The sequence below is a fragment of the Balaenoptera ricei genome, chromosome X (genome assembly GCF_028023285.1).
Source record: "Balaenoptera ricei isolate mBalRic1 chromosome X, mBalRic1.hap2, whole genome shotgun sequence".
Taxonomy (NCBI): Eukaryota; Metazoa; Chordata; class Mammalia; order Artiodactyla; family Balaenopteridae; genus Balaenoptera; species Balaenoptera ricei.
In genome coordinates, this window is record NC_082660.1 from 123610599 (window position 1) to 123635652 (window position 25054).

The window sequence follows — 25054 nt, forward strand, 5'->3', positions numbered from 1 at the left end:
AAATAAACACAATGAGGATGAGAACCAGGTTTCTCACCACTGAAGAAAGGAGTTACTAAATGGAAAAGGGAAAGGTTCCAATGAACCTTGTGCTGCCGGATTTAATCAAAGGTATCTGTATAAACTGAGTTCAAGTATTGAGTTTATACAGATACCTTTAATTTCAGCCCAACAACTTCAGCTCAGTAGCGATGAGCACAATTAGCGCCCAGATCTTGATTTCTAAATACCATTTGCGAATAATGGAAAGGAATAAGTGATCTTTGAGGAAAAGTCTGAATCCAGGACTGGGACAGGAAAAATACAAGAGGAGCCTAGAACATCATGTGGTACCAGAAAATAAACAAGACTTCAAAAAAGGTTAGGGCCGGGAGAGGGGGAAGGGGTGGGGAGGGAGGAACGGGGAGTTGCTACTCAATGGGTATACAGTTTTAGTTATGCAAGACGAGTAAGTACTAGAGATCTGTTGTACTTAACAATACTGTATCACATACTTAATAATCTGTTAAGTGCATAGAGCTCATGTTAAGTGTTATCACAATAAAATAAAAATTTAAAAATGATGGGGACATGGTGAAAGGAAACAGGCGCCAAATCTGTGACAATCTGAGTAACAGAATGAACAATGATAGTAATGAATTTCAACATAGAACAAAATATCTAGTTTAGCAGGAGAATGCTCTTTTCAGATGAAACTACACAGAGCAAAACTGAGGGGTCTTGAGACCCTCAGAACACCATCTGAACCAGCTTATCAAAGTTGACATTATCATGAGACACATTGACAACATGTGCCTCCGGATATGATGCATTCAGCAGGTTGCAATAGCGCTTCTGTGGTAATTGTGCCCAAATGCAAAACCTGAGTCTAATAATAGGCAAACATTAGACAAACCCAAATTGAGGGACATTCTACAAACTAACTGGCTAGCACTCTTCAAACATGTTAAGATCATTAGGACAAAAAAGACAGGAACTATCCTAGGTTAAAGAAGACTAAGGAGATCATGATCCTTAAATGCAAGCATGAGCCTGAAATGGACCACAAAAAGAAAATCTGTGGGACCATTAGCAAAATTCCAGTACAGTATATAGACTAGTTAATAATGTGCCAATTAATATCAATTTACTGATCTTGGTAACTATGTTGTGGGTTATCTAAGGTGTTAACAGTTGGCAAAGCTGGGCAAAGAGTATATGAGATTTCACTAATTTTGCAACTTTTAAAAAGTATGAAATTATCTCAAAACAAAAAGTGAAAAAAACTTTAAAAAACTATACAGAATAGAACATAGGACAGGAGATCAAGTTCTGGTACGTGTCTAAAACAGGCAAACCTAATGTGTATGTTGCATAAATTATATCTAAATTTATATGCTATATGCCATATATGCTACTATATATCACAGAGTAATGTAAATCAGATTAGCCGTTGTTTGGTGCAGGGGTGGAGAAGACTGGAAAGGAGCACAAGTAAACTTTCTGGGGTGATAGAAATGGTCTATATTTGGTTCGGGTGGTAGCCGCATGGATGTATACATTTGTCAAAATTGAACTGTAAACATTTAATGGGTACATTGTACTGTATTTAAACTATACTTTAAGAAAGCTGACTTAAAAATTTTCATCTCAAATCTCTTGCATTAAAAGGAATTTCTGGTTTCTGATTCGTTAAATAGACTGCCTCTGTTTTGCTGACCACAAATTTTAGTACTAAGACAGTAAAAGAAACATGAAAAAAGAAGGAAAAAAAAACTACAACCAAGCTGAGCCAATGCTGGGTTAAATAGTCATAAGTTAAATCACAAGTATTTCATCACATACCTTATAGAAGAAATACTGTACAAGGTGTGCTATTCTCACATAATACAGGTGTCCGTGAGCCAACAGCAGTTTCTTTAAATGTTTAAACTTTGGGACAGAATAATCACTATTCCTGGCTGCTTGGCGACCTTCTTTGCCTTTGATACCTAAAAAAAGAAAAATCTCTATAGGGTGAGTATTTTTATAGAATAAGTAACCACCTGACTTGTTACTTTCGCATTTTTTACTTGCTTACATGTATAGTTCAGTTGAATAGTTTAGATTTGTTTTCTTAAGCAAAAAGTGCTTTCAACAGTGACAGTGAGACTTACCAATAAAAAGTAAAATTATGTTTAATTGACAATTACCTATTTATAACAAAACATAAAATAATTAATAGAATCATTATTTCAATCATTATAAGGCAAAAATTATCCTGAGGAAAAAGTTAAATCTGAAAATTATTTTAAAGGTACTTAGTAAGTGATTAATTATGCATGGCACCAGACTAGGTGCCATATTAAAGCAACTCAGAGACCTGGGGATTATGGTCTAAGAGCTCAAAACTGAAGAGTTATAATGAGACGGTTAAGTCCTTATACTGAATGATACTCTGAGTAGTGGTTGGCAAACACTTATTCCTGTCCAAAATGTTCATAAGACAGTTGGTTCACACCAAAGATCCTTGAAATTTGGTCCTGTCCAAAACGTCAAGACATTTGGACTATAAGACAGTTGGTCCATGCCAAAAGGTCTTTGAAATCTGGTCCTGTCCAAAATGTCCACGAACATATTTGGTCCATGCCAAATGGTTTTGGACAGGACCAAATTTCAAGGACCTTTTGCATGGACCAAATGTGCTATGGACGTTTTAGACAAGACCAAATGTCCTGCAAGGCTGAGTAGCAGCTTTAGGCCATTTCCACAGTCAATAACCAATGAGGTGAACTAGAGTTCCACACTAAATAGGGTTACTTGCAAATGGAAAGAATTTGGGAATCCAAACTGTGGTACAATAATCCCCAAGATACTATTTCCATGATTTCTTGCCCACCAAAAAACCACTTGCCGGGGTGTTAGGATTGCCTCCCAGCAGCCTGACAGGGGAGGAGAGGGTGCAGGTTTTAGAGAAGCTGTTGTTGCATGCCGACATGTAAATTCACCACTACAGCCCAAACCGCCATGCAGAGATATTGCCATGTGGAAAATCAGCCAGCCAATTATCGTTTCTTAGTCCCAAACAGTTAAGGATCTCAAAAGATATAGTGCAGCAACATAAGCAGGCGATCTGGCCAGGAGCGAAAAATCAATCAAGTTTCATGCATGCTGTCAAAAGTGAGAGCTAAATGATCAACTGCATGGCCAGTAGGTTTGGGAAATTCACTTTATTTGGCTAATATAATAATATCCTCCAACTTGGTATTGCTACATTCCCACCATGGGTAGGACTTTGGCATGGACATATTCCATGATCCGATGAGGACCTTCTTCTGATTAACAATGATCATTCCCAAATTCGGATTCAAGATGAGCAACCAAAACAATCTCTAGAATAATAAGACCACTCTACCTAAAAGCAATACTGATACCTTACAGCTGCCATCTCATTAGATGTTTCTTACCTATGCCCACATGGGATTCCAAGATCATACTAACATCATTGGCACCATCACCTATCGACAGTGTTATTGGGCTGCCTTTTAAATTCTTCACCATTCTCACAATCTAAACATTAAATACAAAAGAGGTATAGAAAAGGTCAAAGCAGAATGTGAGATTGTACTACATTGTGGGTATTTGCCTCATTCACACTTGTAAATGGAGGCCTTCAAACAGAAAGGTAGCTTGTGCATATAAGTACAACCAGTCTTGAATTCTCAGGGGCAGAAGAACACAGCTTTTCAAAATGTAATACCAGCGCCCACTTGTTTCTGGTTTTGCGAATGTATGAACTGTCATAAACCATGCCTCATACCTATATTAGAGGTCAGCACGCTTCCCTCTTTTGTCATTGCTTCCTGTGTCCTTTCAGATCACGTATTGAATGAGAGAAAGTGGAGACCAGAGAGCCGATTTGGGGAAACATGCATGGGGCCACCAGGACAAAAGTGGGCACTGAGAAGACAATGTTTCTGGTTACCTCTCCCTCTCTCCTCCCTGCTGACACTCCCACCTCCCCTCGGTGCATGCCAACCCTTATTTCCATCTAGCTGCCGACTAAACTTTACTAAATCACCCAGTGCCCAATATGATATGATATGATCTCTCATACAGGTAGCTGCATTTCAAAAGGGGGCACCTTAAAGGTGATGAGCTTTGCAGAAAGATGCCCGAGATATGTGTATAAAGCCTGTCATTATTCCCTGAGTGTCTCTTAAAGATGTGTCGATGGCACAGTGCAGCTCAATGCTGTGTTCATGGTAAGTACTGAATAAAAGAAATGTTCTCCTGGCAGAGTTACTTGTGGGAAGAGTATTGGGTAAGCAGCTGTCCTCCCACCGTATGTTTTAGATAATGACTGCTTTATGTCTCAACCCTCAAAACCCCTTGGAATCTAGCAGGTTTTAAAAAGCTTATGTAATTCAGTAGTTAAATAATGCCTTGCAAAAATTTTGTACCCAAAATGGCTTTCACCAGGTAACATAAATAAAATCCATTTTCACATAACTGATTAAAAATAATTTATACGAGGCAAAACCACTCTGCAGTCTTTTCTTTAAACAAAATTCAGTCAGGTTTTAGTTGTATAAAACAACATACCAAAAAAACCCCACGTCCAATCCATTTGACACAAAAATGATGTTACTATGAAATGCCAGCTTTCTCCCAATCCTTCACCTCAACTTGGTTCTTTTAAAAAACTTTATAAGAGTGTCAGAAATAATCTGTGAGTCATCCACAAAAGTAAACTTGTGTTTAATGGGCTACAATACTGTTAAACTAATTGCACTCGTTATACTGTATGCAGTAATGATTTAAACCACAAGGAAGAAAAATGCAGCCAGGAAAGGTCTAGGGAAGGCAATAAAATTATCAAGGGTGACAGCTTCTGCATGAAAATATAGATTTAAAAAGATGAAAGCTTGTCCTTGTGGAAAGATAAAAGGATATATTGTCATGGACCATAAAACCATGAAAGATCTAGGTAGATAAACATGGGAGTTTTTTTTACTGAGTCCCAGGTCACCTGGATTAAGAACTTCTCTTCAATCTCTAGATAGCTTCACAAAAAAGAAATCAATTTACCAAAAACTATTTATTGATCAACTATAACTACATGCAATACAATGTGCAAAAGCAAAGTGCAAATATCCAGAAAGGATATACGGCTTGGTCTCACACCTCAAGAAGCATATAATGGGGAATGGATACAATAATATCAGATAATCAGATTAACAATACAAGATAACAATACACAGTACCTATGCAAGGGAATATATAACACTGTCATCTAAGTTGTCCACATAAGAAGGCCCGTGATGTCAGAGAAGGGAGAGGACACTACATGCCAGAATGATCAGAAATGATTTTATAGAAGGAAGGGTGGTTTGACCTAAACCATAAAAGACTGGTAAGATGTGCATGGATGGGGAAAAGGGGGTTGGAGCAGTATCCCACGGAAAGGGAAGAGCATAGCATGTTCTAAGGCACACAGCCAGTTAAGTACAGTATATGCTTAGAAAACAGATCTGGTTTGACCAGACCAATGAGTTTTTGTACAGGGGACGTGGATAGGTATATACGGGGCCACATCAACAGGGAGCGATATTATGAAAGTGGCAACAGGGTGCAGGAGAAATGGGAAGAAAAGGCCAGACTGCAGGCAAAGAGAGAAGTTAGTCCACATGGAGTTCAATGAGCTGTTTAAGTCCTGGACCTGGAAGGTAGTGGAAAGAAAGAGATGGCAAAGACAGTGTACTAGAAAATGGACAGAATTTGGTGACTGAGACCACATGGAAGGGTAAAGAATGGGGGACGTCAAGGTTTTGAATCTAAAGACCTAGAAGTATAGTGAGCTCAGTGATAGATGTAAAGGGACTTTCCTGGTGGTCCAGTGGTAAAGAATCCACCTTCCAATGCAGGGGACGCCGGTTCAATCCCTGGTCAGGGAACTAAGATCCCATATGCCACGGGGCAATTAAGCCCGCACGCCACAATTACCGAGCTCGCACGCCTCAACGAGAGAGAGAAAACCCGCACGCCACAAGGAAAGATCCTGCATGCCTCAACGAAGATCCCGCGTACGGCAACTAAGACCCAATGCATCCCCCCAAAAAATCAATCAATCAATAAAATAAATATAAAAAAAAGAAAATAACCTATGTGGCCATGACAGATGAGTAGGTGATATCCTGGAAGAGGTGACGATAGTGAGGGAAATAAAACAGACTAAGGACTGAACCACAGGGGGCTCTATAGTCTGGGTGGGAGAAGCAGCACAGTGTTAGGAATTCAGATACTGTCCTGGGCAGTGGAGAAGTTAGAACCCAGGTGAGCAATTTGAGCAGCAGACAATGAATATAGGAGGAAAAAAAAGGGAAAGAGGTATTGCCTTTGACTAAAGGGACAGATTTCTATGGATACTGTTCTGATAGGATCTGCTTCCCCAGCTGGGGCTAACCAAGGCTCTTAAGGTTGAAGAAAAGAAGAGCACCTGATTGTGGTGGAAACTGAAAGTGAGAAGAAGGTAGACAATGCCCTAAATCAGGATGGGCTGTGTGCTCGTGCATGCGTGCATGCATGTGCGAGGTAGGGGGCAGGGTGTGTGAAGGAGAAGGCAAAGACACAGCGCCATCCGCTAGGTCTAGAGCAAGCAGCTGAGGGACGGGAAGAAGCAAGACCAACACATATAAAAGAATACAGTGTCCACAGAAGTGAAAAGGTGTGTACCTGAGATTCTAAGGTTCCCGAGACTCAGTGAGTACAAGGAAGCAAGGCGAAGCAGATCAATGCGAGCCAGAGGAGCTGGAAAAGACAGCACACCCGAGGTTGCCCCTGCATTGGGTTTTATTAGGAGTAAAATTTTTGTTAGGCTAAGAGGAATTCAGAGGGAATTCCAGATGAGGAAATTATATGAGGGAAGCTTTGGAAGTTGGTGTGAGCATGGCACGTGGAAGGGACACAAAGGGGGAACAACCAACAGGAGTGGATGATTCTCGCTGGAAGTGAGAGTGATGGTGGACACAAAATATGTAGACACATTGAAAGGGTCGACAGGGGTGGCCCCAAGTACCATATTTAGTCATCTGCCCTTCATCCTAAGGGACTAGGAAACTACTGAAAGGTTCTGAGCGAGAATATATGATGGGAGAAGTACTGTTTTAACAAGATTAATTTGGGAGTATGGGGAAAGAGATGGAATGGGGAAGGGCGAAAGCAAGGAGACTAATGAGAAGACTAAATCAAATAGTCTGTGTGTAAAGTCCTAAGGGCTTGCCTGCACTAAGATGGAGATAAAAGGTTTAACAACGTGGCACCACAATGAGAGCTATGACAAAAGGTAGGATCAGTAGGACATGGTGACTATATATGGAGTGAGTGAGAAGAAAAGGATCAAAGGCAGTTTGGAGACTTAGGGAGCCAAAGAAAAATGTCACTGGTAATAGAAATAATAAAGACAAGGGATAAAATAAACTGGGCTGAAGGAGAAAATTATAATATCTGTCTTGGATACTAGAATTTAATGTTACAGTGGGGAATCCATATAGAGCCGTCTAGCAGGCAGCTAGAAATATGAGACTTAACAAAAAGGAAGAGTCAGGACGAGAGATATATCATCAATGGAAGTCATAGAAATGGATGTGCTTATCCAGAGAGATAGGATGTAAGTGAAGAGCAGAGGGAAGACATAGCCCCCCAAAAAAACTGACAATTAGGGAGAAGACACAGGATGAAACAAAATAAAAAGACACTAGGTTGCCAAGAAGGGGAAAAAAAAAAGGACCGTGGACCATCACAGAAACCAAGGGAGGAGAGTTTAAAGGAGGACATAATTGGCAGTGTCAACTGCAGCAGAGAAATGAGGAGAAAACGAAAGACAACACAACGGGTTCAGCAAGGAGGTCCCTGCTCTCCTCCAGGAGATGCAGCAGAGTAAGGTGAGAAGAAAGAATGCATGGGGCTAATGCAGTAGTGGAGCCAGGAGTAGTGGGATGAAGGCAGCAGGCACCAAGCACTCATTAGAGAAGTTTGCAAGGTGAGGAATTAGACAGCCAGCTTGAGGAGACAAAAAGGTGAAGCACGGGTTTAATTCAAATTGGTGGGAAGACTTCTGAGTTGGACCACATAGGGGAAGAATCCAGGGAAAATATAATAAGGTACTCAGGGCTCTTCGAAGAAAATTAAAAGTGAACATTTGCACATATGCGTACAGAAGTACCCAGAATGGAACATTAACTAACATCCAGTTACCTGGGCTTTCTGTAACGGTGCCATCCGACAGCAGAGCACCGCAGTGCACTTCATACAGATTTGCAGGAAAATGCTTTTGTAATTGTTAGAACCAGAGTCATGACTAGAATTTAATATGAGAGACAACGTGGAGCCATCAATGATTAATCCATATTCCTGATGTTCTGTCCATGCTCTGAAAAAGAAAAACAATGCTATATTTGAATCTACTATACATTGCTATTTAGGAACTTTAAAAAACCACTCAGAGGAGGGTTATCATCAACCTGGTTCCTGCACCTGTAAATTCTAAAGAAGCAACCGTCTCTATTAATGGCACAACAGAGACCTTCTATCACATCTTTGAGACTCAAGCTGCCCATATGGATGGCACTAAGTTCTAAATATAAAAATAATGGACTTCTAGCAGCCAGTCTCCATATAAGAAACTCAAGGTGAATTTTGGAAATTACAGTTCCATCAAACTCTGATATGAAGACAAATCATCAATCTGAAAACTCCTTAACAATGCAGGGAAAAGACAAAATGGCTTTGGGGTATCCAAATCACAGAAGATATTCTTAATATTTTTGCCCAAATGCCAAAAGCTATCAATAGACCTGGCTTCTCAAATATGATGGACTACTAAAAAGACATAGTGTTCATTAAAGAATAGCATACAATAATGATATATGTTCCTTAAATAAGTATCATTTTATACTAGACTAGTGGTTTTCAACCATAGCCTTCCTATGAGAGTCATCTGGGCAGCTTGAAAAAAAGCCCATGTCTTAGGTTTATCCACAGACAAATTAAATCAGGGTATCTTGGGCAGGGCTTGGTTATATATAGGCATGTTTTAAAAGGCTCCATAGGTGATTCTCATGTATAGCCAGGATGAAGTATTATTAGTTGCCAGGAAAGACAAATATAACAGGTGCTGGACTTCCCTGCTGGCGCAGTGGTTAGGAATCCGCCTGCCAATGCAGGGGACACGGGTTCAAGCCCTGGTCCGGGAAGATCCCACATGCCATGGAGCAACTAAGCCCGTGCGCCACAACTACTGAGCCCGCGCGCCTAGAGCCCTGCTCCGCAACAAGAGAAGCCACCACAATGAGAAGCCCGCACACCGCAACCAAGAGTAGCCCCGCTCACCACAACTAGAGAAAGCCCGCGTGCAGCAACAAAGACCCAACGCAGCCAAAAATAAAATATAAATAAATTTATTAAAAAAATATATATATATAACAGGTGCCAAGTATTTAAGAAAAACATATGGGGGAAAACTTACAACTGAGAAAATTCTATCAATTAACATTTTAATTTTTTTTTTTTTTTGCAATTAACAAAAAAAACACCGATTAATTTCTGCTCAGGAAATCTTGGGTGCCATTTGAGAACTGCTGCAGTAGACGTATTAAACATAGCAGGATCTCATCGTTATACAATAGATTCATTTGTCTAATTTTATGCTCCTCAAAGCTTAATGTTTAAAGGAATCTTGCTAAAATTCCTGGGAATCTTGTTAAAGTGTACATTCTGATTCAGTAGTTTTGGGGTGGGACATGAGATTTTGCATTTCTAACAAGCTTCTGGTGATAATGGAGCTGCTGTTCTATGGACTATGAGTAGTGAGAGACTAATATGCCTCTTCCTTCCTTCCGTTCATATTTTGCTTCATGATATTATGAGCATGTTTTATCCACTAATTAAAGAGATAGCAATCATGCATTCTCCTTTGCTCCCCTATTCACAGAGCTGACAATGAGCAGAAAACAATGGCTCAATAATCAATCAAGCGGCAAGAGGGAGGAGATATGGGAACATATGCATATGTATAACTGATTCACTTTGTTATAACGCAGAAACTAACACACCATTGTAAAGCCATTATACTCCAATAAAGATGTTAAAAAAAAAATCAATCAAGCAGTATTTGGTCTCTAACTAGGCCATATAGAAGAATGGAAAGAATTATTAACTAATCTTTCTTTGGAGAATAGAAAATATCCTTGGGGTAACAGAGGCACACGTGAGAGAATATACCCAACCAAACATGATATTAAATGGTTAATATCTGAAAAGAATGGATACGTGTATATGTGTAACTGAATCACTTTGTTGTACACCTGAAACTAACACAACGTTGTTAATCAACTACACTCCAATATAAAGTAAAAAATTTTTAAAAAAGGTTAATATCCAGTGATTGGGACAATAAATACACACCAGGAAAGAACAATGGTTTCTTTGTGAGGTATGATATCTGAAATGTAACTTAAAAGACAGGACAGAAAGAGGTGAAGAAAAGAAGGAATGTATGTGTGGTGCATTAGGAAAATAAGCTGAAAAGGTCACTTGGGGCCTTTGGTACGACCTGATTCTGTGGGTAATAGAGATCCACTAAAGGTTTCTGAGCAGGGCTGTGACATGGGCAGTACTTTATACCTAAGGACCACTCATCTGGCAGAGGGGCTTACGTGCTTTGAGGCACGAGTTACTAGGAATCTGATGTGGAGCACCAGTGGAGAGAATGGGGACATGGGTAAGGCTTGGTGGCTGATTTGAAGTGGAAGGGACAAAGGAGCAGAACCTGGCAAAAGGGATTCTGTGTCTGATGCTTGTGTAACTTGGGGAAAGAGTGTACCCAACTCCAGATGAGTCAGGAAGAGGGAATGTTGAGATGGTGAGTTCAGTTTTCCATAAGCCCTGGCTTTTACAAAAGTGCCCAAGGGCTCCTGAATGGTGCTATGGACTGAATTGTGTCCCCCCCTGAAGTCCCATGTTGAAGCCCTAACCCTCAATGTGATGATATTTGGAAATGGGGCCTTTGGGAGATAAGTTTAGATGAAGTCATGAGAGTGGGGCCTTTATGATGGGATGATGGGATTAATATCCTTATAAAAAGAGGAAGAGACACCAGAGCTTCCTCTCTCTCTGCCAAGTAAGGACACAGCAAGAGGGCAGCTTTCTGCAAGCCAGGAAGGGGGACCTCACCAGAACTCGGCCATGTTGGCACCTTGATCCCAGACTTCTGGTCTCCAGAAATGTGAGAAATAAGTTTCTATTGTTTAAGCTACCTGGTCTCTTGTATTTCGTTATGGTAGCCTGAGCAGACTAAGATAAATGCAAGTAAAACACATGTAATCTGGACTGCCTTTATAAGTACCATTTGGTTAAAGGAAGGAGACATTTATCATAGGCAATTAATAAAAACCTGTTTACTCTCACTGATGTCCAAGTAACAGAAGAACAACAGCTGTTTTAAAATTGGCCATAGCTTCATGAATGTGGGCTATTCATTTTTAAAGTCTGTTTAAACACTAGTGATGAGGACACAGATAGAGCATAGTTGTTAAAAGCATGGGCTCTGGAATTGGGTAGGCTTGCTCTACACCTTATTAGCTGTGTTATCTCGAATAAGTCACTTCATCTCTCTGAGCCTTAGTTTCCCTATTTCTAACATGAAGAAAATAAGATTGTGTTACTGGGTTGCTGGGAAGATTAAATGAGAATAATTTAAAGTGCTTAATGTTGTTCCTGGAACAAAGAGGGCACTTAAGAAATGTGAAATAATATTATCTACGGGTCTTTGGATTCACTGCAGACACATCCTGTGGCATTCCAGAAGAGGAGATTGATTTGCTTACGGCCAAGGTAAATTCCAGTAATTGGTTTAGACAAAGCTAGGCCTTGGTCAATGTCAAGTATAGGAAAATGTAACTCTGGGTATTGAATTATTGCGGATCAGTGGCTTTCCTTGAGAACCTTAGATTCTACAGGTTCTTCGTAAGCAGCTTGTTGAAAGCAGTCCAGTAGCCATGCTATCAAGTATTTGGTCTCCTTTGGAGCACTGGGGCATGAAAATTCACAAAGAAAATGGCTCCAGGACCTCGACCTGCATGGAAACTGTTTTAGAGACTGATTTTATTACATTCAATTTAAGAGACCATGAAAAGGAATGTTTTTTCTTAACATGGACCAGGACAGAGTATCAATGATAAGTACCCAGACCCTAAGTATTTAGAAAATGAACCACTTTTCTAAAGCTTGAGAAGGGCAGGGTTTTCTTTTAAATGAAAGAAGAGGTGGAAAGTGCCAAATAATCTCAAATGGGCCATTAGCCAAGTCCTCAGGAAAGGTTCTAACTTACAAGGCTAAAGCACCTGCAATGAAAGACTGATAAATTACAGAAAACGGAGCCTTCTGCATAAACAGCTGTGATTTACATCTGTACCAATGTCTAAATATAACAAATTGATGTACTTTCTTACTTTTTAAGGCTTCTAGTACTTTTAGGAAATTCATGCAGCAACTTTTTACGATATTCAATCAACAACTCATGTAATCGATCTTCTTTCCGTTCGCTTTCTTGGATGGTTTTGGTGGTCAGTTCCAAGAGCTCGGTGCTGGTTTGGAAAAGGCGGCAGGCATAGCAGGTAGATTTGGCTGTTTCCATCTTGTCCCCAGTAAGCACCCAGACTTTCAGACCTGCTGCGTGCAGGGCTTCAATGGTCTCAGCGGCTTGATCTTGTAGCCTGGAAACACAAAGGAAACCTTGTTATCTTTGAAAATTCCTGACACAGATTCTACAAGAAGGCTTGTTAAAGAGAATATCCTTATAATTCATAGCAATTCTGGAGTCCTGACATGTTTTAACAGTTGTTTGTCTTATATATCCTCTACCATTTCTGAGCATACTCTTTCTGGCATAGTTTTACTTATTAAAGTACATTTCAAACAATGAGGTTTGGAAAGTTTATGTTTTCTATCTCACTATACAAATACTTAACATGGTTCAAAACAGAAAGGGCCAGACACAGTCTAATGAGATATTGAAGGAAGTTAGCGAATCCCCATTCCTGAGGAGCTGGAAGTTTAGGAAAGCCAACCATTCTGAAGGAGATTTTAAGCATTATTCTGAAAGGCAAGGGTAGAAGAAGAGTGATACTTTGCATTCCTTTTGGTCAGAGAATAACAATGAAAGTGGACTAAATGAATTCTATTAGAACTTTAATACCTTCCAATGAATATATGTTTATAACTTCATGTTTGGGTTAAGCCTCACAATTTGCATTCATAGCTTCTAGAAAACTCCTAAAATAGAATCTAAAACTTATTTTTTCAAGCAGATCAATTCTGGAGCCCTATAATCATGCCCGGCAGAGCTCAGCCTGTATGGTTAGAGCAAATTATTTTAAAGTATGCAAAAATATGCTCTAGTCTGTTAAACCAGGTTAGAATGAGCTCTCATGTTGTTTGCTCAACCTTGAATTTCCCTTCTGCTCATCTGTCTTTCAAAATTGTACCCATTCTACCAAGCACCAACTCAAATGGTGTCTCTAGCACAAAGCTTCCTACGCATAGTAAGACTACTTCATAAATACCTGCATAAATGAAGGGATGGCTTAGTAAGTACTCAAAAGACCTTAGAGATGACAGATTCATTCTTCTAAGCCACAAATATTTAACTTAAAAATTATTCCCACAAACAGTTCAAAATCTGATGTACAGACAAAGCTGAATCAAAGATTTCAAAACTTGAGAATGAATTACCAATCTGGACAGATATCACCCTAAATGACTGGTCATTAAAATAACAAGAATATCATTTTCTAGTTACTTGTCTTCCACTGCAGTGGCTCCAATTAAATTCATGTTTGTCTCAATCTCATCAAAAACCTTTTCCATTTTTTCTTCTCTGTCTTGTAAGGCCATTTTTGCCTCTATGAGCTGTCTGTTAATTCTTTCATAATCATCTGGAGCAATTTCTTTGAAGGCTACGCAAAGTGTCCGATACCCATCCTAGAAGCAAGGTAGGAGATCTCTAGTTATCCAAATAATGAATAAAAACAAACAAACAAAACACACTCTTTAAATACTCTTGCGTTACCATACAAAAGAGAAATTCTGACTAATTTCCTTTTTAGTTAAAAAAGGGGAAAAAAAGAGAAAGAACAGATTGCACTGGGTTAACATTCAATTAGGTTTGGAATAACAAAATAATAGCTCTTGGGGTTAAAAAAAAAAAAAAGCAGAACATAAAACAAAGATTCTTGAAAAGTCTTCAAAGGGTGCAAATTCTGAACAGAAACTTGCTCCAGGATGTTTTATATTAAAATAAGGAAAATAATATTACAAAATCCCCAAATATAAAAATAGACCATAAAAATAAGCTAAAATTCATTTAAACAGTCCTTTAAATAGCAATCCATAGACATAGTCATCTCTAGCATTTCTCTATGACTACTGGGGGGAGGGGGTGTAGGCTCACCATTGCATTACGTTCCACATGGACTTTAGTTAACTCAATTTCATGATTTTGCACCCTGGGGAAAACTGCTGAGTCGGCTCCTTTACAAAAGAGAAGTATGTCTCCTAAAATAAAGAATCAGAGTACTTGACTTACTTAGAATTGGAATTTTAATAATAGATAACTATTAAGGTGGCCTCTCCCACCCAGCAGCTGTGTATCCTGAGCCTGCCTTGGAATGTTCATCCAAATGGAAGCAGACATCTTGACCTTTACTCTGTCAGGACAACATTCACCACCTCTTGGGACCAATACAGACATAACTAATATCCCAGAGTTTACAACATGCACCTCTGTTAAAAGAAACTTCCTTCAAGTGAATCACAGAAGACAGTGCTTGTGTCAAGGAGCTGCATCTGAATTCTCTTTGAGGATGTTGTCAACCATGGTCTAAAGTTCACATGTGGCATCTACAGATGTCAAGGACCAAACTCAAGCTCAAACAAGATAAAATCATTTTGAAAGACTATACACATTAGCTTTTAAAACAGTAGCTTGAAGGTTTTCACCGGAAACTGGAGAATGCTAGTACAACTACAGCTTTATACGAGTCCATGCACCCAGGAAAGTAGACAGCACCATTAAGAAGGACACTCTGACCTTATAAGGCAAAGTGCTAAGTTCAAAAAGTTAAAAAAGGGTAGCTCTGAGGTCAAGGCCCTTGATAGGCCACTTCCTCAGACATCTTACCATCTGCAGTAAAACGTGGGCGTGCATGTGTACAGGTAAGAACAGCAAGTATTCCAAATGTTAGGTGTTTTTTAAAAAATTTTCTCTCACAAAGCCACAATGTATTTAAAAGTCATAAAACAAATTCCACATTTACATATAATGAAATCAGCATTGTGACTTTGCAGTCACACCACAAAGTATGAATAAGGTAGGATATATTCCCTGAAGGGTAGGTCTAAATCTTCCCATTCTCATATTAAGACATTTTCAACAGATTTAATACTAAAAAGTAAATTACTAGGAAATAAATCAAGGATATTTTGGAAAACCACCTGGAGACAGACAGACAGACACAGACACAGACACAGACACAGACACAGACACACACACACACACACACACACACAGAGGAATATGAGAGCCCACAAACGAAGCAGGAATGCTACCCATGGGTCTTGCTGATCCTGAGCAGAAGGCATCCCAGTCACCATGGCTCCTCCCAAGAACATGGGGGAACCCTGAAATGATGGTACTGTTTCCCCTGCAAAGGGCAAGCTTCTTTACTGCGGTAAACAAACAGCCCAGGTTGCTAGAGTAAAATCACATGCCCTTTCCCAGCAGTCAGGCCCTTAGTCATCTCTAGCTTACCTGCTTCCAGGAAGTGTAAAGCAGTGGGGAATTAGGAAGGTCAGAGAGGGATAACCAGCAACTCTCTACACTCATAGATTCTACTGCTAGTAATCTCAAACCATCCAGTTGTAGCGGGCTGCTGCAGGTAGACATTGGTGGTGATTGGTTAGTACCCTGAACTGTGAAAAAGTCACCCTTTTAGTTCCTGTTTGGACATCCAAGACTGAGGGGTAGAGTTCACTTTCCAAGAAAATGCATATATTGTCATACCAGGGGTTCTGCCACTGACAATTTGACAAACTGAACATGTGCTTGTATAAATACATTAAGGTGTATACAAAAGCTTTGCACAACTTTCGGTAATCATACACTACTACGTGAAATGCTTTTCTCTCTTGAAGTAGTTGATCAACATACAAATCTACAAATGGAAAAAGAAAAAGTCAAGTTTTAAAAATGCATACCTGATGGAGTCTTCACAACTACACTCATACGACGGCGGACAGAATCGAAGTTTAAGGTGTGAAGAAGTTCATACCTTTAATAGAAAAAAAAAAGAGAAAAGTGAAATACCTAGACCAAGATAAAACATAACAGAAACATCTTAAGTTAACAGAGCTCTCCTCTTTGGATAAGGGTTGCTAGTTGTGGGCACAACGGGTGCTTTCCATTGTGTCTTTGGAATTTCTCTGCGCTTAGAACATGCTGTCAGAGGATACCAGTGTTGGTTAAGGGTTATCTATATCTTCTCATTATATAACTTAAAATAGTAAGGAGAGACTGAATGCATAGGAATGAGGAACAAAGAGCTGTCCTGCGAAGCTATATCTGGAGAGGGTCTAGAAATAGTCTCACCCTGCCAAGTATTTTAATCATCTATGGAGTGCCTACTATGTGTCAGGCACAGTGATTGACGCTGGACAATAGACACACATCTTCCCTTAAGGCGCTTACCAAATGATAAGGGAGACAGAGGGTAATGAGATGACTACCCCCTAGTCTTCCAAATACTGTAACAAAGGAACACACAGGGGAGATGTGGGAGCACAGACGGAAGGCATCTGAAGGAAGGCTTCCTGGAAGAGGTGGTGCCTGAGCTGTGTTTTGCAGGAGTGACACGATGAAGAAAGGATAGCATGGCACTCTGAGTATAGAGAAGAGTATGTGCAAAGGCACAGCAACATGAGAGCACGTGGCCCATTGGGGGACTTACAGTAGTTACGTAAGGCTTGAGATCTAGTTGATAGGGGAGTAGCAAGAGAGGTAGGCAGGGGCTGGGACCTGAGAACATTGTGGGCCATTTCAGAGATTTGGAATTTCATCCTAAGGGCAATAGGAATCCACTGAAGGGTATAAACAGTGGATTGACATGATCAGATTTGTGTGTAAATGGCTAAGCTACTCACCAGATGAAAGGATGAAGAAGAAGAAAGTTTCTAAGACTTATTACAAAAAATGTGAGGAAATAATTTCTTGAAAATAAATAACTTGTATACAAGTATTTACTAGAAAGCTTCTCTTTGATGGGAGTGAGCGGGTCATTGGTTTTGGGATGTGTATGTATAAGACATCTACTTGCAGCACAGTATCTCATTTGTTGTTGGCCAGATGGGGGCACTGTTGTGAACCGGCTAGAATCTGGACTTTGACAATGACCTGGGGCTCCTGGCAGTCAGGCCAAAGAGCCTTCTTCTGGTTCCTCTGGCTCTTGAACACTCCTTCCCAAAGGGGCATATTCCCTAAGCACATCTACAAGTGTTACATGTTTCTGTGATGGGTCTCACGAAATGCTAGGGGTCAGAATGGAAGTCAGATAATTACATACCAAGTTCTTACAAAGAATTCAAATTAATCACAGGGGCTAATTAAAATCCGCTATTAAGCCAAGGTGGTTTTGTTTGTTGGGGTCTCTGTAGTGGGAAAAAAAAAAAAAAGAAATGTGGAGCTACGGCTGCATCAGAGTACTTGCCCTGAGGCTCACACCCAAGCATCTAGAACAAGAGAAAGCTTCTGACTCCAAAGCTGCCATGTCTGGTAGGGCTTGCAATCCCAGAATGATTGGTTGGGTTCTGGACAGCAGAAGGTTTCACGCATGTTCACTGATTTTTCTTGCAGCATGTGTTGGAGACCTGAAATGGCATCTAAAATTCAGAAAAGTCCAGGCAGACGCTCATTCAGGCTACTGGACCCATATGTGAACAAGATTGGAATCATTTACACCTCAAATGCTAGTTTCTGCCATTCTATGAAAAATGTCTTCTCCTACTCCAACTACATTTACATAAAGCTCTGAACTGGGAGAGCAGAGTCCTACATTTATAGATGCGATCAGTCCCCTTTGCTGCCCTTCCTAAATCCATCTAAGGTGGACTGTGGAGTTAAGAAGTGACAATCATCAAACATACAGTGCTACTTACTCTTCTATTTCTTTTCTTTGGTTCTCTACTCTCATATGACCATTCCGCATTCCTACAAACGTGAACCCATACCTGCGAAACACAATAAAAAAGACCTTTGTGTATCTTTAAAGAATAATTAATTTCCTCTTGCGCTGGCATTATTCATACTTGTTTATTGTTTTCTTCTCTTTCATAAGATCTCAATCTATAACTGTACTTCCTTTTACTCACTGAGATGTTAACACAGAGCAAGTCAATGCCCAGTCACAAATCGTAACCAAGAAAGAGGCAATTTGTAATTCCAGTTCTGTAGCTAACACAAGGGGTGAGTTTTATCCACTTAATTAGCTTGGGCTTCATGGATAAAACAGGACTTTCAGTTACCAAATGATATCAAAATTGCTGGGAGCACTTCAGGAAAAACATGTGTTGTACAAAAAGTGGCCATTATTATAGGATTTGCAAACTATAATATGAATATTTGGACTTCTGGCTGGAATGCATAAATAGTAATGCAAGTTACATCTATGCATTGCTATTTTCTTTTTGGTCTTAACTGGTTAGGTTTGAGAATTTTTTTCAAACTTTCAGATAAAGTAGCTTGGCTCCTTATTAAAGAATAAGGATACTTATAAGATAAGGTTATTGAAGCAAATAAGAGAAGGAACAAAATAACTCCTGTCCTCCTGTGATTTCGCTTTCTCACGAGAAGTACAAGAACTGTTTAATTTTTTTTACTCTTCAAAAATGTTAATGTATTTTTCTACAACTTATTTCTGGGTTTTAAAACAGCATTACTGAGGTATAACTGATAGAGAACTGCAAATACCTAATGTGTGCAATTTGATGAGTTTGGACACATGAATACGTCTGTGATACCATCACCACAATCAAGGTAGAGACATATCCCAACATTTCTCATGTTCTTTGTGTCCCCTTTGCTTTTTTGTTGTTTGTGGTAAGAACATTTAACATATGAGATCTACTCTCTTAACAAATTTGGAAGTGAAAATACCATATTGTTAACTATAGGCAGAACTGTACGTCTCGAAATTATTCAACTAGCGTAACGTACGTGCTTACCTTTTAGCTCCTTTGACCAAAGCTATTTCATCTGGTGAAGAGGACATATAGGTTAATTCAGCTGATTCTGTAACTCCATCAACAGTATCATTCGTTTTAATTTCTACAGTATGACATAAACACAAGGCACGCAGAAAGAGCTCTTCTCGATTCTATTGAACAGTAACAGAAAAATCATTATATTAGTTTCACTGTGAACACTTGGTAACTAGTCAATGAACAGAGTAAAGTTATTAATGTGAGAGAATGTTATAACCTCCAGCAAACTGAGTAGCAAAAACTTATAAATTCATAATACTCAAATGAACTATATATTCTCCTAGTCCCTACCAACATGGCTGGTTCTCAGCTAACACACCCTAGGGGCTATGTTAACTCATTCAAGTTACTGTAGTGCCACCTAATACCAAAGCAGCGACATCTCCATGGCCTAAAAGAGTTCATTCAATTCTAATTCACAATCTGGCAATAGCTCAGGTGCAGGGAGACTCTGGTTCATTTCATGCCTAGACACTGCTGGGATTTGAATGATTTTAATAGACATCATTCTTGGAGCAGCTCATATTTTTAAAGATAAAGCACCAAAAATTATGATCACACAGTCAAGTGAAAGTTTTACCCAAATGCCATTTTTCATAATGCTCTCTTCTTATAAATTCTACTTGTTTACAAATTCCGGAGTTGTCCATAAAAGAAGAAAGGTGAAGTTGAAAGAACAAACCAACGGTTATTCAAAAGTCTATGTCACGTGCCCAAATCCTTAATGTCTACTATGCTAACACATGCCTATATAAATTGATTTCTCAAGGTAAAATGGTAACGCAGAAAATGCCACCTTATCTGCTTTGTCAAAATACGGTAAGGGTCCATCAGTTTGAGAGAGTCCATCAGCCTCCTGAGTTACACCTTTATACTTATGCCCATCAATGCAGCATTCAATGAATTCCATGCTATTTTCAGTGAGTGTTCCAGTCTTATCAGTAAATACATAATCCACCTAAAAACAAGAACACAAACATATGCATTCTTTCTTCAATGTGATTAATTTTCTATAAGGCATAGCTAAGGATATTTTCATATCCATAGAAATCACCTTTTCTAAAAACTTGTCAAATGTCAGGTAATTACAGAAGCAATATTATCAAATGAATGAGAAATGAAGAAGTATTTTTAAAGATACTGAAATAGTATCACACGTCTAAGGTAGACTTACTCAAATGTAGGAGATTAATAGGCAGGAAAAATGTGGCTATTTTATCAAACTAAGACCCCTTCAATTTAACACCGACCTGTTTTGATATAAAGAAGTTAACATAAGAAAAGTCAATTTTACAAGTGGGAAACAATTTACTGACCATTATTTCTCTCTCTCTCTGACATACTGACACATGCGTGCGTGCGCACGCATGCACACACACACACACACACACACACAGAGAAAACATACTGGATAGGAACTTAAACTAACTGGGATGTAACAAAACTTTTCTTTGAAAAGTAATATTTTCTATAAATATACTGGATTGAAGTAAAATGCATTGTGTCATAGAATGTATATAAGAGTTACAGAATATAGACAGACGGGGAAATAATGTTACTTAATTAGACACAGTAAGTCAATGATGATCAAAAATATAAATGAAATTTCTTTCCACATACTATGTATATTTTCAGATACTCCTCCAAAAAATTTCCAAATTAAAATAAAGGAGCAGAGTTTATAATGATAGGTTAAAGTATAATATAAGCATACTTTCATAAATAATGGAAAAAATAGGCTATGAAATAAATTTGCCATGTAAAATAAGCCATTTTGAGCATTTTCATTTTATCCCAGTTTTTATCTCTTCTATTTATAACATCTGGCTTTTGGAAACCCACAATTTTATCCTCCTTTTTGGCAATTTATACTTAAATAGTTAAAATTATGGGCTGACAGGAACAAGCATAAGTACAAGATTAAGGTTTTTATTATGTAAGGGAGAAAGAGATGAACTGCAGCAGTAGTTGCTTTCTAATTATTTTTCAAAGCATTTCACGGTAGCAGCACTGGCACAAATATAGCATTCCAATCTTCTCTTTTTTTTCCTGTTAGCCAGCCAAGTTTGAATTCTCTCTTTAAATTAATCCAAGTGGTATTATTCCTGTATCATTTAGATTTTTCCAGTTAAAATGAAATTCTTTGGGGCTTTTTTTCTGATCAAAATTATTAACCTTCATTTTCCCCCCGAAGGTTGTCCTGTGTTGCTGCAGCTCCTGCACTTGGATGAGCATTAACCCATTTTGAAATCTTTTATAGATGACAAAGGTAATAGCTTTACAAAATAAAGTGCAGGGACTTCCCTGGTGGCGCAGTGGTTGAGAATCCACCTGCCGAAGCGGGGAACACGGATTCGATCCCTGGTCCGGGAAGATCCCACATGCCGCGGAGCAACTAAGCCCGTGCGTCTCAACTACTGAGCCTGCGCGCCTAGAGCCTGAGAGCCACAACTACTGAGCCCACGTGCCACAACTACTGCAGCCTGCGTGCCTAGAGCCCGTGCTCCACAACAAGAGAAGCCACCACAATGAGAAGCCCACACACTGCAACGAGGAGTAGCCCCTGCTTGCCACAACTAGAGAAAGCCTGCGCGCAGCAACGAAGACCCAACGCAGCCAAAAATAAATAAATAAAAATAAAGTGTATTTAAATAAAGTGTTTGCCTATATATAACAGTTTGTGCACTATGGATCTGTGTACAATTAATCTCACAGGTATAGGCCAACAAACTATACCCTGATAGAGTAATTATCAAACTGTAGTCTGCATCACACTCACTTGCAGGGTGCTTGTTAAAACTCAGATCGCTGGGCTTTATCCCCAGAGTTTCTCATTCAGTAGCTCTGGGGTGGGGCTAGATAATGTGCACTTCTAATAAGTTCCCAGGTAATGCTGGTCCTGAGATCATGCTTTGAGAACCACTGATCTAATATATGCCCTACACTCAGAACAAGGGGAGGAGAGGATTGGCTATTATTAAAAAGTATTCTCATATTTAAAGGAGAGTGTGGGCCGACGAGTGAGAGGCTACTGCTTGCCTCTGACTCTCAACAGCCTCTTCCTCTTTAGTGGTAGGTTTGAGCCAGTTGCAGGAAAGGCCCTTCTCTATCAGCAAGCTCAAAGCCATCAATTTATGGATAGAAAGCCTAAAGTGAGATAGCTGTTCAGAATAGAAAGAGCCCTAAAATAAAGGTTGAACACATGAAATCACCTAGTTTACAGGTCAAAATTGGTCAAAAAATTTCATATTGTTTAACCTAGTGAAGAACTTGGACTGGAGTTGTGGCTCCACCACCTACTAAATTTGTGACCTTGGAAAAATCTCCTCATCTCTCTGAACATTAAATATTAGCCTTAAATAATCAAACCTGCTGCACAAGGCTGTAAAGATTACTAAATATGTTTGTAAGTGTTATATAGATGTAGATTGTCATTGCTGTTGACTTGACCAAAATCACACAGTACTAGACTCTTTCCATCATTTCACATTCCCTGATTTTTCTGATTATCGTCACATTGCTATAGTTAGGGTACGATATGTGTGTTTCCCCAACTAGATGTTGAACAACTCAAGGGTTTCTCGCTTACTTCATAATAGTAACCCCAGTACCAAGAACATGTCTTAGATAACACAGAAGTTTAATACATAACCACTGGATTGAATTACTGGAATCACAGTATATACTCTGACACACCACTGGGCATAGCTGCGAGACTGGGAGGGGATATGAAGGAGGAGGCTATCCCCACCATTTTTTCAAAGTTGAAACCATTTGGCTGTCTAAAGGACTGATGTCTGATCATAAAAGACCCCATTCTTTTCCAATTGAACTGAGCAGTCTACTTCTTTTTGTTTCTCAAGTCAAAGACCAACACTGTCCTAAACATATCTTCCTATTTTTTTTTAATACAAATGTGGGTCACTTTGGAAGAGGTTAAGCAAGTGTTTGCAATGGTATTGATGGAAACTAACTGACACTGCTTTTAAGTAACATAAAAGCCCTATAGATTTTAAATTATGACTCATCAAGGAGGAAACTGGTTACACTTAATTTCATGTATACTGGTCCATGAAATGCTAAATGTCCTAAGAAACCATTTCAAGACTTCTTTGCATTTTCATTTAGGTAGTTTCTACACATGTAAGCTGATCATGATGGCAAATTGTTTTTACACTGTACAAACTGAAGTGGTGGTCTGGTTATTACCTTATAACTGACTAAATGACAGTCACATCCAGAAAAGCAGGTTTTGGCGGGGAAAAGAAGTGGTGGCTGAAAAGAAAGCTGTAGTTTATTTTCACTGATCAAACTGACTACATCATTACCCAAAGCTCTACTTTATGTTCTGCAGTGTGAATAAGTCTAGATGATAGGAACAAGACTACGTTCCCATAGGTAAGATGGAATCTGCTGAGGTGGAGATCTGGCCTGGATATCCTGCCTGTCTCTGGTGAGAATTAGGTGCCACATGTGGAATGATGGCTGTTCTATTTGCAGTAGCCTGGGACTAGCCATGTTCACCCTTGGGTAGCTTAATCCATATAGCCGGGCACTGGATTTAGAATAGGCAGATCTAGTCAACTAAATCAGCTGTCAGGGATAAGTTCACCAGAGGTGGCTTATAACTCATTTTTTTTTCCCATGTAAAAAAGCTGCAGATTGATACCTTTTGTTGGGACTAGAGTAGTTCTACTCAGCTTTCCCTGGATGAAAACTTCTGGTTTAAAAAGGCTAAGGTCAGCTGTGGCAGCTGCAGTGACCTACAAGAGAAACTTCTGGGAACAATATCTAAGGGAAAAGCATTCGTTCATTCATTGCTTATTCTATCCTTAGTGACTCAGTATCTCTGTGGAACGCAGATGCCACAGTCTGGGGTCCTGGAGTCCTAGAGTCAGGTTTCAACATAATGATATCTGGAGAGTCCTTTCACCCTTGTGACTGTAGTTGTCAAGAGGGTACTCTGGTTTAGTCAAAGGCTGTGTAAAGAACAGAAATACAGAGTGGGGGTGGAGGGGGACTGAATTCAGGAGGAGAGTTTTCAGGCACAGGCGCAAATCGTCACCATTCAAAACGAGTGTGAGGCCCTATTCCAGCCATACAGTTCCATTAACTGAATTTGCATCTCCCAGTCACAGAAGTGATATTTCCACAGTCTTGACATTCTAAATATCAAGAGAATTAAATGCAAGCCAAAAAAATCCCCTCAGCTTGTGAAGATCATTACATGACACACAGTAAATTCAGACAAAGGGAAAAACTTTTCTCAGTACTGATAAGAAAAGCACCAAAGAAGTCATCACTTGAAGAATTACAGCTAGACTGCACTGCATTTGAAAACAACCTGGGTTAGCAGCGAGGTCAGAGCCTGGATTACCTTGGTATATGAAGCAAAAAGCATTTAGAGGAGTGCATGCCCTCACATTTTCCCTTCATTTAAATTCTTGCACTGGAATAAACAACTCTGCTTTCTAGGTCTATATTCCATCTGAGCAGAAATGTACCAAGAAAATGTCCATAGGACAACTCTGGTCAATTTTGTTTATGGAACAAAATGCATTTATAAAATAGCTTTATTTCCACTGCCCCCTAGTCTATCCCTAAATGATTATAGATGGTGATGAAGACTACATGTTTCCTGTTCCAAAGCAATAGCCCATAATCTAGCAACACCACCAGGTGAGTTCTAAAGAGAATTTCCATAACATTCAAATTTAATACATAA

At 39.3% G+C, this 25054-nt stretch overlaps 1 protein-coding gene across 6 annotated transcripts in view; it reads right to left on the minus strand.

Moving 5' to 3' along the window:
- ATP11C (ATPase phospholipid transporting 11C) overlaps positions 1-25054 on the minus strand; it is a 166697-nt gene that overhangs the window by 39449 nt on the left and 102194 nt on the right. For all 6 annotated transcript variants that reach the window (XM_059910942.1, XM_059910939.1, XM_059910938.1 and 3 more), the window contains exons 13-22: positions 20126-20287; positions 19291-19442; positions 18226-18297; positions 16273-16346; positions 14468-14571; positions 13817-13998; positions 12468-12731; positions 8215-8389; positions 3426-3528; positions 1825-1970 (exon numbers count right to left, since the gene is read on the minus strand). In XM_059910942.1, the coding sequence (XP_059766925.1) occupies positions 1825-1970; positions 3426-3528; positions 8215-8389; positions 12468-12731; positions 13817-13998; positions 14468-14571; positions 16273-16346; positions 18226-18297; positions 19291-19442; positions 20126-20287 (1434 nt within the window). The remainder of the gene's footprint in view (positions 1-1824; positions 1971-3425; positions 3529-8214; positions 8390-12467; positions 12732-13816; positions 13999-14467; positions 14572-16272; positions 16347-18225; positions 18298-19290; positions 19443-20125; positions 20288-25054) is intronic.